Consider the following 12967-nt stretch of genomic DNA (forward strand, 5'->3'; position numbering starts at 1 on the left):
CTGCTGGGGTTTTCCACCCCTACTCAGACACAGAAGGGCTCAAGGAACCAAGAATTCCCCCAGGCTGGGAGATGCCACCTGTCAGGGTTTACCAAGCACCTACTGTGGGCTGGTCCACATGAAGCCACCACGGCCCTTCCTGGTACCCGCAGTGTGCTGTGCGCTCAGCCATGCTCAGTACCAGCTTGCCTTTGCCCCTGGGGCCACCTGGGACCCAGGAGTCCTAGAGGATGGTAACCCCCTCTGGGGGCTGCCCCTGGGTCAGCTTCCTGGGCAACACTCCTCGTCTAGGAGAGAAGCAGGGGTGGTGCTGAGAAGGGACCTAAAAGGAATGGTGACCTGACATGCAGAGCAGTGGCTTTTAAAGTGGGGTCCCCAGTCCAGCAACAACAGCATCCCCTGGGATTGTGAGAGATGCACCTTCTTGGGATGGGGCTAGTGGCTGATTCTGACACATGTTTGAGAGCCATAGAACAGCAGTTGGTTCTCAACCCCTCAGAACCAGTGGCCATTTTTATAACAAACAGTGGTAATGTCCTATTTATTATCCCCAAGTGAAATTCACAGATAACCTGCCTACATGCCCAATTCCAAAACAATTAACATAAAGATCTGAGATAAAGTAGAAATGAAATACAGCAATTTACAGCTGTTTAACATAGTTCATCATGTAAGTGCTGAGGCAGTAGGGGGTGCAGGAGAAGACACAATGTAGTCAGGTGTCTGCACTGATGTGAGGCATTCCTGAGGCTGCAGCAGCTACAGGGCAGCTGATAATAGGCGTTGTGTTGGCGACTCACATACCATGGGCATCATTTTTGCCATTGGCATGGTTTTTAGAAACGGTGAACAATTCTTGATAAAGTTCTGAATTAAATAATGTATAATCATTCCTTAATTTACCAAGTAGTAGTTCGGGAAAATTCATGGTATATTAAAACCAATGCAGAAATGCTTTTTTTCCCCCCCCTTAAGAGACAGACAGGGTCTCACTGTTGCCTAGGCTGGCCTCAAACTCCTAGGCTCAGGCAGTCCTCCCAACTGAGCCTCCATAGTAGCTGGGACTGCAGGCACATGCCACCGTGCCCAGCTCTGCTTTGTTTTTTGTATGTACCTGGAGTGGGGCTATTGGCTTGGATAATTATAGACAGGCTTTCCATGTATGGAAAACATCCGTGAGGCTTTTCATGCAGGGATATCTGAGAAACACGCAGGCAGGGCAGTTGTTTATGGAGTAGGATTACCCTGAGCTCTGCAGTCCCTTAGCCCCCAACCTCGATTGCTGGGGCAACCAAAAGTGCCACCACGGTGTCCCCAGTCCTCTCTAGAGAACAGTACTGTCCATTAAGAACTAGAATCTAGGGCCACCTTCTCATGCTGCATATGGGAAACTGAGGATTACAGCGGTTGAGGGACTAGCCTGGACCTTGTGTAAATGGCAGAGTTGGGGCTGTGGCTCTTGCCAGCCCAGGTGCTCTTCTGGGCTGACCCAGCTCCTTCCCATGCAGCGCTTCAGCGTGCAGGATGTCATCTACGTGCGGGGCTGCACCAACGCCGTGATCATCTGGTTCATGGACAACTACACCATCATGGCGGGCATCCTCCTGGGCATCCTGCTCCCCCAGGTGGGCCGGCCATGGGTTCAGAGAAAGTGTGGCTTGGTGATTGCAGAAGGGCAGAGAAGGTGCAGAGCGGGAGAGCGAAGGGGCTTTTTTCGTGGAAGTCCGGGACTTGCCCAGGGAGGGCTGCATGGCTGGAAGGAGGGGCGAATGACAATAGCAGTGGTGGCAAAGCTCTTCCAAGTGCTGCGCAGGCACTGCTGCTTCACTTCTTTTTGTGAGGGAGGCACTATCACGATGCCCATTTTACAGAGGAGGAAACTGAGGAGCCGCAAGCTTCAGTGACTTGCCAAGATCCCCTAGATATTGTGTAACAGACCTGGGGTGGAGGCAGGAATCCCAGAAGGGAGGGGCCCTTGCTGATCGGGCACAGCGAGGAACTCTGGGATTTCCTGGAAGAGGGAGAGGGGGCCCAGGTGGGGGAGAGGGGGCCCAGCTTCTTGGGCAGTGTGGGTGCTGGGAGAAGTCTCTGCTGTGGGTGTTGCCCAGGTCACACAGGGCCGTGAGGGCTTGGGACTGGCTGCTTGGGTTTCTGGGAGCCGGGAGCTGCAGGGAGGGCTGCCCTGATGTCCAGCAGGTCCTCACCAGCCCTGCCCCTTCTTCTCAGTTCCTGGGGGTGCTGCTGACGCTGCTGTACATCACCCGGGTGGAGGACATCATCATGGAGCACTCTGTCACTGATGGGCTCCTGGGGCCCGGTGCCAAGTCCAGTGTGGAGGCGGCGGGCACGGGATGCTGTTTGTGCTACCCCAATTAGGGCCCAGCCTGTGATGGCAGCTCCAGCAAGGACCATCTGGGATAGCACCTCTCAGTCAACATCATGGGGCTGGACAGGGCTGCGGCCCCTCTGCCCACACTCAGTACTGACCAAAGCCAGGGCTGTGTGTACCTGTGTGTGGGTCCCACGGCCGCTGCCTCCCCAGGGGGCGGAGCCTGGGCCTCCCCTAAGAGGCTTCCCCCAGGCAGCTCCAGAATCTGTGCCCGCCTGGGGCCTGGGGAACAAGGCCCTCCTTTCTCCAGGCCTGGGCCACCAGGGAGGGAGAGCCTGGGGCTCCACTCAGGGCCCATTTCATCTCTGGCAGTGCCTTGGCCGGTGGTATATAAGGCAGTTTTGTAGCACTTGTAATCGGGGAGAGGGAGTGTGCCCCTCTGGCAGGAGGGAAGGGCATCTGGGGAAGGGCAGGAGGGAAGGAGGGAAGGGCTGTCCCCACAGCCACGTCCATGACCAGGATGGCTTCTTCTCAGCCTCCCAGGTGCCTTGAGCCCTCTTTTGCAAGGGCAGCTGCTTCCTTGAGCCTAGTTTTTTACGTGATTTTTGTAACATTCATTTTTTTGTACAGATAACAGGAGTTTCTGACTAATCAAAGCTGGTATTTCCCCGTATGTCTTATTCTTGCCCTCCCCCCAACCAGTTTGTTAATCAAACAATAAAAACATGATTTATTTTTATTTATTTTTTTGCTTTTCCTGTGTGCTGTTTTGTTGGGGCGGGGGTAAGGAAGGCTGCAACCTGGATTTGGAAACCTCTTGTGGATGCGAGGATGAAGAAGGAGCATGGGATGAAGATTTGGCATAGCTTGGGACACAGGTGGGGGTGGTGGTGGGGGGAAGCCACAGGGCCAGAGGTGACCATGCCTGTTTTACCGAGAACCGAGGGAAACAGCCTGGGCCAGGTATAGCATGAGACTCCACCTCCAGGAAATGGGGTGAACGGGGTACCAGGGAAGCGGAGTTGCCCACAGGTCCACCTACAGCTCTCCCTGCAGCCCTCAGTGTGCCCAGTGGCTGCCGCGCAACGCATGCAGAGAGCGTGGTGTCCGTCGACCCCTGCTGGAGATGCCGGGACTTGCGTGAATCAGTCCACCCAAACTTTCCGGCCCCAAGACATGGGATCTAGATTTTTTGTGAGGCTCTTAGTAGCCAGGGCAATAGAAATAAAGTAGCAAGAGGCCGGGCGTGGTGGCTCACGTCTGTAACCCCAGCACTTTGGGAGGCCAAGGTGGGCCGATCACGAGGTTAGGTGTTTGAGACCAGCCTGACCAACATAGTGAAACCCATCTCTACTAAAAATACAAAAATTAGCTGGGCATGGTGGTGGGTGCCTGTAGTCCCAGGTACTCAGGAGGCTGAGGCAGGAGAATCGCTTGAACCCGGGAGGTGGAGGTTGTGGTGAGCCGAGATCCCGCCACCGCACTCCAGCCTGGGCAACAGAGCGAGACTCCGTCTCAAAAAAACAAAGAAAAGAAAAGAAATAAAGCAGCAAGAGCCCCAAACGTCCAAACGTGAAGAACTCTAACGGTGGGAACTGTCTATACACCCAGAAGTTAAGTGGTCAGGTGCTTGGTCTGCCATGTGTACCAACCCCATGTGTAAGAAGGGGCAGGAGGAGGGTTTTTAAAAGTATGCAATAACACAGCAATAACAAACACACCATAGAGCATACTTTGCCAGGAACAATATTAACTCTAATCCTCACAACTAGGGTAATTCTTATCTCCATTTTATTAGTGGGAAAATTGAGGTACAGGGCAGTTAAGTAACTTGCCCAGGCAGACAGCTGGTAAGTGACAAAGCCATGACTTGAGCCCAGGTAGGATCTCTTGAGCCAGTCAGCCCCTCTGCTGTACTGCTTCTGTTGCCTCCTCTGCATACACGGTACTAGGCGTGCAAAACCAGTGAAGGCTGCAGCTGCTTCTGAAGCTGTTCCAGGGGTATTCACTGTAGCCACTGCTGCAGCCTCTGTCTTGTCCCAGTTTGACCTAATGAACACAAGGCCCGGTCAAGCTCTGTGTCTGGCTGGAGGCCTTGTAGTCCTGGGGCTCTGGCTGTTCTGAGAACCCCTTTTGTGCCCAGAGGGGAGACGGCAGCTGCCTTTAGGGGCAGCAGGATGGCAGGGGCACCATGGGAGATGGGCTGCTCCGAATCGCTTATCCAAGGTCACCTTACCTGGAACCCGGAACCTGGAACCCCTGTCTTCTCTCTTTCCAGCACCACTCACAGACACCACTCTACCTCACACTGTTTCTGTGGCCAGCTGCTTCTGTGGACCAGCACTGGTGCCACAGATGGCTAAGCTCCAGCAGGCACTCATCTCCTCTTTTCCAAACCTTGGTCACTCACCTCTCAAGAAATGGAAGCATAAATATCTTCTTTTTTTGTGAAGTGTGTGTTCATATCCTTTGCCCACTTTTTGATGGGGTTGTTTGATTTTTTTTTGTTTGTTTTGTTTTTTTGGTAAATTTAAGTTCCTTTAAATTCTGGATATTGGCTTTTTGTAAGATGGATAGATTGCAAAAATTTTCTCCCATTCTGTAGGTTGTCTGTTCGCTCTGATGATAGTTTCTTTTGCTGTGCAGAAGCTCTTTAGTTTAATTAGATCCCATTTGTCCGTTTTGGTGTTTGTTGCCATTGCTTTTGGTGTTTTAGTCATGAAGTCTTTGCCCATGCCTATGTCCTGAATGGTATTGCCTAGGTTTTCTTCTAGGGTTTTTATGGTTTTAGGTCTTCCGTTTAAATCTTTAATCCATCTTGAGTTAATTTTTGTATTAGGTGTAAGGAAGGGGTCCAGTTTCGGTTTTCTGCATATGGCTGGCCAGTTTTCACTATACCATTTATTAAATATTAAAGAGGGAATCCTTTCCCCATTGCAGGTTTGCCAAAGATCAGATATTGTAGATGTGTGGTGTTATTTCTGAGGCCTCTGTTCTATTTCATTGGTCTATATATCTGTTTTGGTACCAGTACCATGCTGTTTTGGTTACTGTAGCCTTGTAGTATAGTTTGAAGTCAGGTAGTGTGATGTCTCCAGCTTTGTTTTTTTTTTGCTGAGGGTTGTCTTGGCTGTATGGGCTCTTTTTTGGTTCCACATGAAATTTAAAGTAGTTTTTTCTAATTCTGTGAAGAAAGTCAATGGTAGCTTGATGGGGATAGCATTGAATCTATAAATTACTTTGGGCAGTATGGCCATTTTCATGATATTGATTCTTCCTATCCATGAGCATGGAATGTTTTTCCATTTCTTTGTGTCTTCTCTTATTTCCTTGAGCAGTGGTTTGTAGTTCTCCTTGAAGAGGTCTTTGACATCCCTTGTAAGTTGTATTCCTAGGTACCTAGGTATTTTATTCTCTTTGTAGCAATTGTGAATGGGAGTTCACTCATGATTTGGCTCTCTGTCTGTTATTGGTGTATAAGAATGCCTGTGATTTTTGCACATTGATTTTGTATCCTGAGACTTTGCTGAAGTTGCTTATCAGCTTAAGGAGATTTTGGGCTGAGATGATGGAGTTTTCTAAATATACAATCATGTCATCTGCAAGCAGAGACAATTTGACTTCCTCTCTTCCTATTTGAATACCCTTTATTTCTTTCTCTTGCCTGATTGCCCTGACCAGAACTTCCAATACTATGTTGAATAGGAATGGTGAAAGAGGGCATCCTTGTCTTGTGCTGGTTTTCAAAAGGAATACTTCCAGCTTTTGCCCATTCAGTATGATATTGGCTGTGGGTTTGTCATAAACAGGTCTTATTATTTTGAGATACGTTCCATTAATACCTAGTTTATTGAGAGTTTTTAGCATGAAGGGCTGTTGAATTTTATTGAAGGCCTTTTCTGCATCTATTGAGATAATCATGTGGTTTTTGTCTTTGGTTCTGTTTATGTGATGGATTATGTTTATTGATTTGCATATATTGAACCAGCCTTGCATCCCAAGGATGAAGCCAACTTGATTGTGGTGGATAAGCTTTTTGATGTGCTGCTGGATTCAGTTTGCTAATATTTTATTGAGAATTTTCGCATTGATGTTCATCAGGGATATTGGCCTGAAATTTTCTTTTTTTGTTGTCTCTCTGCCAGGTTTTGGCATCAGGATGATGCTGGCCTCATAAAATGAGTTAGGGAAGAGTCCCTCTTTTTCTGTTGTTTGGAATAGTTTCAGAAGGAATGGTACCAGCTCCTCTTTGTACCTCTGGTAGACTTGGCTGTGAATCTGTTTGGTCCTGGGCTTTTTTTGTTGGTAGGCTATTAATTACTGCCTCATTTTCAGAACTTGTTATTGGTCTATTCAGGGATTCGACTTATTCCTGGTTTAGTCTTGAGAGGGTGTATGTGTCCAGGAATTTATCCATTTCTTCTATATTTTCTAGTTTTTTTGCCCAGAGGTGTTTATAGTATTCTCTGAAGGTAGTTTGTCTTTCTGTGGGATCAGTGGTGATATCCCCTTTATCATTTTTTATTGTGTCTATTTGATTCTTTTCTCTTTTTTTCTTTTTTAGTTTTGCTAGCAGTCTATCTATTTTGTTAATCTTTTCAAAACACCAGCTCCTGTATTCACTGATTTTTTGAAGGGTTTTTTGTATCTCTTATCTCCTTCAGAACTGCTCTGATCTTAGTTATTTCTTGTCTTCTGCTAGCTTTTGAATTTGTTTGCCTTGCTTCTCTAGTTCTTTTAATTGTGATGTTAAAGTGTCGATTTTAGATCTTTCCCACTTTGTCTTGTGGGCATTTAGTGCTATAAATTTCCCTTTAAACACTGCTTTTGCTGTGTCCCAGAGACTCTGGTACATTGTGTCTTTGTTCTCATTGGTTTCAAAGAACCTATTTATTTCTACCTTAATTTCATTATTTACCCAGTAGTCATTCAGGAGCAAAGTTTTTCAGTTTCCATGTAGTTGTGCAGTTTTGAGTGAGTTTCTTAATCCTGAGTTCTAATTTGATTGCACTGTGGTCTGAGAGACTGTTTGTTATGATATGAACAGACACTTCTCAAAAGAAGACATTTATGCGGCCAACAAACATATGAGAAAAAGCTCATCATTCGTCATTAGAGAAATGCAAATCAAAACCATAATGAGATACCATCTCACGCTAGTTAGAATGGCAATCATAAAAACGTCAGGAAACAACAGATGCTGGAGAGGATGTGGAGAAATAGGAATGGTTTTACACTGTTGGTGGGAGTGTAAATTAGTTCAACCATAGTGGAAGATGGTGTGGCGATTCCTCAAGGATCTAGAACCAGAAATACCATTTGACCCAGCAATCCCATTACTGGGTATATACCCAAAGGATTATAAATCATTCTACTATAAAGACACATGCAGACACATGTTTATTGCAGCACTGTTCACAATAGCAAAGACTTGGAACCAACCCAAATGCCCATCAATGATAGACTGGATAAAATAAATGTGGCACATATATACCATGGAACACTATGCAGCCATAAAAAGGGATGAGTTCATGTTCTTTGCAGGGACATGGATGAAGCTGGAAACCATCATTCTTGGCAAACTGACACAGGAACAGACAACCAAACACCGCTTGTTCTCACTCATAAGTGGGAGTTGAACAGTGAGAACACATGGACACAGGGTGGGAAAGATCACACACTGGGGCCTTTCAGAGGGTGGGGGGCAAGGGGAAGGATAGCATTAGAGGAAATACCTAATGTAGACGATGGGTTGATGGGTGCAGCAAACCACCGTGGCACATGTATATCTATGTAACAAACCTGCACGTTCTGCATGTGTATGCCAGAACTTAAAGTATAATAATAAAGAAAGAAAGAAAAAAAGAAATGGATGGAAGCAGAGTACCAGGAGAAGGCTTTGTCCATCCTGTGGTTGGGGACTCCCTGGCCATGACACCCTTTTGTGCTTCAAAGCCAACGACATTATCTTGGCTTCTTGTCTCACAAGGATGGAAGAATGATCCATAAATGAGTCCTTTCCCACACCATGACACACATAGAAAATAATAATATTTGTGCAGCCTACATCATTTGTGAAGTTGGGGAGATTTTGGGCTTTGCTTTTCGATTTATTATATAATTATATTTTATAAGATGCATTAAAGAAGACTGATTTTGTATAAAAATGTCCAATACAATATTCTTGAAATATGTTTTTAACAATTTATGGAGGTATACTGGATATAAAATAAACTGCGTGTATTTAAACTGACAAATGTGTCAGTGAAACCATTACCACAGTCAAGATAATGAACACATCCATCACTCTAAAAAATGTCCTCTTGTCCCTTTGTAATCTGTTTAGTATAACCCTTCCCACCACCCACACCCTATGCTCAAGCAACCAGAGCTCTGCTTTCCATCTCTATAAATTACTTGGTATTTTCTAAAATGTTATATAAGTGGACTCATACAGCACGCACTCTTTCTGTCTGGCTTCTTTCACTCAGTAATCATTTTAAGATTCATTCATTTTGTAGCACATATCAGAAGTTCATTTCTTTTCTTTTTTTTTTTTTTTTTGAGACGGAGTCTGGCTCTGTCGCCCAGGCTGGGGCGCAGTGGCGTGGTCTCCACTCACTGCAAGCTCCGCCTCCCGGGTTCACGCCATTCTCCTGCCTCAGCCTCCCGTGTAGCTGGGACTAGAGGCGCCCACCACCGCGCCCGGCTAATTTTTGTATTTTTAGTAGAGATGGGGTTTCACCGTGTTAGCCAGGATGGTCTCGATCACCTGACCTCGTGATCCACCCGTCTCGGCCTCCCAAAGTGAGCAGTGTACTGTTGTATAGTTATACCATGGTTTATTTATCCATTCGCCTACTGATGGACATTTGTGTTTCTAGTTTTTGGTGGTTGTTACAAATAAAGCTGCTATGAACACTTGTGCATGTGTCTTTATAAAAACACGTACTTTCATTTCTCTTGGGTAAATATCTAGAAGTAGAATGGCTGGATTATATGTAACTATATGTTTAGCTTTTTAAGAAACTGCCAAACTATTTTCCGAAGTGGTTGCACAATTTTGTATCCCCACCAGCAGTATATGAGAGTTCTGGTTTCCCTACATCCTTGCCAGCAGTTGGTATGGCCAGTTTTTCTTAGTCATGCTAATGGATGTGTGGTGATATTTTATTGTGGTTTTGATTTGCATTTCCTTAATAATTAATCATGTTGTGTGCTTTTCATAGACATATTTGTCATCCACATAATTTCTTTGCTGAAATGTCTTTCAAAATATTTTCTTAAAAAATTGGATTGTTTTTGTATTGAATTTTGACAACTCTTTGTATATTCTGGATACAGGTCCTTGATTAGTTGTATGATTGAAAAATTTCAGTCTGTGGCTTGTCTTGTTCTCTCTCTCTCTCTCTCTATCCTTCATGTAGAGATTGGGTCTCACTCTGTTGCCCCAGCTGCCCTTGAACTCCTGGGCTCAGGATCTTCCCACCTCAGCCTTCTGAATCCCTTCTTGTAATCTGCTGGGATTACAAGCATGAGGCACCGTGCTCTGTGGTGTGTCTTTTCAGTCTCCTAATGGTGTTTTCCAAAAAGCAGGAGTTTTTAACTTGATGAACTCCAATTTATCAATGTTTTCTTTCATGCATGATGCTTTTGGTGTCATAGCTAAGAAATGTTTGCCTAAACCAAGGTCACAAAGGTTTTCTCCCACATTTTCTTTTAGAAGTTTTATAGTTATGTTACAATTATGTAAAGCTCTTACATTTAAGTCAAGGATTCATTTTGAGTTAATTTTCTAATATGCTACAAAGTATGCATCAAAGTTAATCTGTTTTGTACACGCATATTCAATTGTTCCAGCACCACCCGTTGAAAGCAGAGATGAATTTCCACTGAATTGCCTTGGCACCTTTGTTGAAAAACAATTGTCCATATATGTGTAGGTTTACTTCTGGATTTTTCACTGCGTTTTGGTCAGTGTTGCATAGCGAATGTTGGAGCAGACATCCTTGACTTCGTCCTGATCTTAGGGGGAAAGTGTTCAGTCTTTCATCATTAAGTATAATGTTAGATGTAGGTTTTTCATGGATATTCTTTATCCAGGTTTACTAAGTTCTCTTGTATTTCTAGTTTACTGAACATTTTTGTTGGGACTAGATGTTGGGTTTTGTCAAATGCCTTTTCTGCATATTTTAAAATTTGCGAATATGGTGAATTTCATTGATTTTCACATGCTAAATTCCTGGAATAAGCCCCATTCAGTAATGATGAAGTACCCTTTTAATACATTGTTGAATTTGGTTTATTAAAATTTTGTTTAGGATTTTTGCACTTTTGTTTAGGAGGATTGTTTTCTTGTAAAATCTTTGTTTCGTTTTGGTATCAAAGTCATGCTGGCTTCATAGCATTAGCTGGGAAATATTCCTTCCTTTTCAATTTTCTGGAAGAGTTTGTAGAATTGGTGGTATTTCTTCTTTAAAAGTTTGATAAAATTCACTGGTGAAGCTACCTGGAAAATCTTCTTTGTAGAAGGATTTTAAACTATAAATCTAATTTCTTTAATTGATATAAGATTACTTATGTCTTGAGAACTTTGGTAGTTTTGTCCTTCAAAGAATTTGATTTCATCTAAGCTGTCAAACTTATTGACATAAAGTTGTTCATAACACTCTCTTATTATTCTAGAACCTATAGTGATTTCATCTCTCTTATTCCTGGATATTGGCAATTTGTCTTTTTTTCTCTTTTCCCTGATTAGTCTGACTGGGGTTTATGGATTTTAAAGATTTTCTCAAAGAGCCAGCTGGACCATTCTCATGAGCATATAAATAGGCTCTTAGTATTCCCATCTTAAACAAGTACACAGACAAGCAAAGTCTCCTGATGATTTCTCCTCTCCAGCCGCTGCCCTGTCTCTTTCCCTTCACAGCAACTGCTTTGAAAGAGGGTCTGTCCTCTCTGTTTCAGGTTCCTCTTCTGCCATCATTCTGGGACGTCCCTAATTAGACTCTTGTCCCACTCACCCCAAATTGCTCTCATCAACATCACCAGTGACCCCTGCATTGCCAGGTCCTATGTCCCCGTGGCATTACTCAGCTCCTTGGCTTGTCTGCCACATATGGCCAGTTGATCATTCTCTCCTCCTTGAAATGCCTTCTTGTTTTTCCTCCAAGACACCAACCTAACCTAGTTATTCTCTTACTTCTGAGGCCCCCTCTTATGAGTCTTAGTTGTTGATTTCGCTTTCCCAACCTCAGCATTTGAGGGCCTCATCTGTGTTTTCTATCCACAATTCCTGATTGACCTCATCTAGCCTGGAATTTGAGATCCTATCCACCACTCTAGCCTCAGCCCTGGGTCCCTGCTCTAGTCAGCAGATCACCAGGGCTGACTCGGTTCATTCGTAGTTCACACGATTCCATCTGTCCTCTCACAGGAAGATCTAGTTCCCAACCCTTTCACATCCTCCCCCGCCTTCCCATCTCCTCTGAGGCTCATTTCAATTTTGTGTGTGGAGGGGCTTCTTTTATGATCACCCATTTTTCAAGAGAGAAAGATAAAGGCCAGACTAGTTTAGTAAGTTGCAGGCCAAGAGGCCCTGCCAGCAATCCCAGAGCCTGGCTCCTTCCAAGCTCTTGCCTTGCCTACCACTTCCTGGGGCCTGAGAAGCACCTGGAAATATTATGGGGCCACTGGCTCTGGCACAAGGTCCTGGCTTTCCACAGCTCGTGACACCTTGGAGGGGGCCTGATTTGCAGTCCCGAGAGCCCAGGCAGAAGGCGCAAGTGTTCCCAACAAGCAAATGAGCAGAGTTGACTTGGGGGCATGTGGTCGCTAGGTGGCGCAGCTGACCCACTGCTTGGCACCCAGCACTCAGCAACTCCACCCTCTCCACTCCCTAGAGCCTGGGCACCTGCTTGGGTGGCAGCAGGAGTCTGCCTTCCACCTCATACCCCAAAAAGAGCAGACCACAAGGTGAGGGGGCCTAAAATACTATAGGTCCTGATTATAGTAGGTGCTCAATAAATCATTGTTGACTAAAAGAGTGATCATTTTGTGAAGTTCGGATAGATGAGACTTTCCTATTCCTATTTCATAGGCTGGGAAACAGGCCAGATACTAACAATAGGGGTAGCAACCAAGGTTACTGTTACCGGCTCTCATTCGGTCACTATGTACCAGGCATTTGCTTAGCACATTTCATTCTTCATCCCATTTAGTCATCACAGCAAAAAGGCAAGGCCTTTATGATTTGCATTTGGCAGGTAAGGACATAGAGGCTTAGAGATCAGCTGACTTATTCAGGTCATACAGTTAGTGGAATAAATGGAAGAACCAGGATTTGAACTACTGTGCCTGCATCTGAGTAGCTGAGTAGGATCAGGGCCACCTGTTGGCCCAGTGCTGCCTCCTTCCCCCACCAATAGGATCTGAGGTGAAGTCTCCCAGCAGTGCCTCCACCTGGGCATCATGTGGCCACCAGAGGGAGGCCTCCGTCTTTAGACAGCTGCAGAGGGCCCTGGACTGAGGCTGGGGAGGGTGGCCACGGCTTAGATGCCAGAATGAGAAGCGGGAGTACTAGGGCTCTGGAGGGCAGGTTCTTCATCTGCAAAAGCAAGAGGATGATCCCCAGTTGGT

At 45.3% G+C, this 12967-nt stretch overlaps 1 protein-coding gene across 2 annotated transcripts in view; it reads left to right on the forward strand.

The window, feature by feature from the left end:
* The window catches only part of TSPAN15 (tetraspanin 15), a 78809-nt gene that overhangs the window by 51674 nt on the left and 14168 nt on the right, over positions 1 to 12967 (forward strand). Inside the window, exons 7-8 of one of the 2 annotated variants that reach the window (XM_033209940.1) lie at positions 1509 to 1625; positions 2227 to 3075. The exons of the other annotated variant lie outside the window; for it this stretch is intronic. Coding sequence (XP_033065831.1) covers positions 1509 to 1625; positions 2227 to 2376 — 267 coding nt within the window. The 3' untranslated portion in view covers positions 2377 to 3075. Of the gene's footprint in view, positions 1 to 1508; positions 1626 to 2226; positions 3076 to 12967 lie in introns of those variants that run through there. 2 annotated transcript variants of the gene reach the window in all.

The sequence above is a fragment of the Trachypithecus francoisi genome, unplaced genomic scaffold, assembly GCF_009764315.1.
Source record: "Trachypithecus francoisi isolate TF-2019V2 unplaced genomic scaffold, Tfra_2.0 Lachesis_group9, whole genome shotgun sequence".
In the NCBI taxonomy this organism is placed as follows: Eukaryota; Metazoa; Chordata; class Mammalia; order Primates; family Cercopithecidae; genus Trachypithecus; species Trachypithecus francoisi.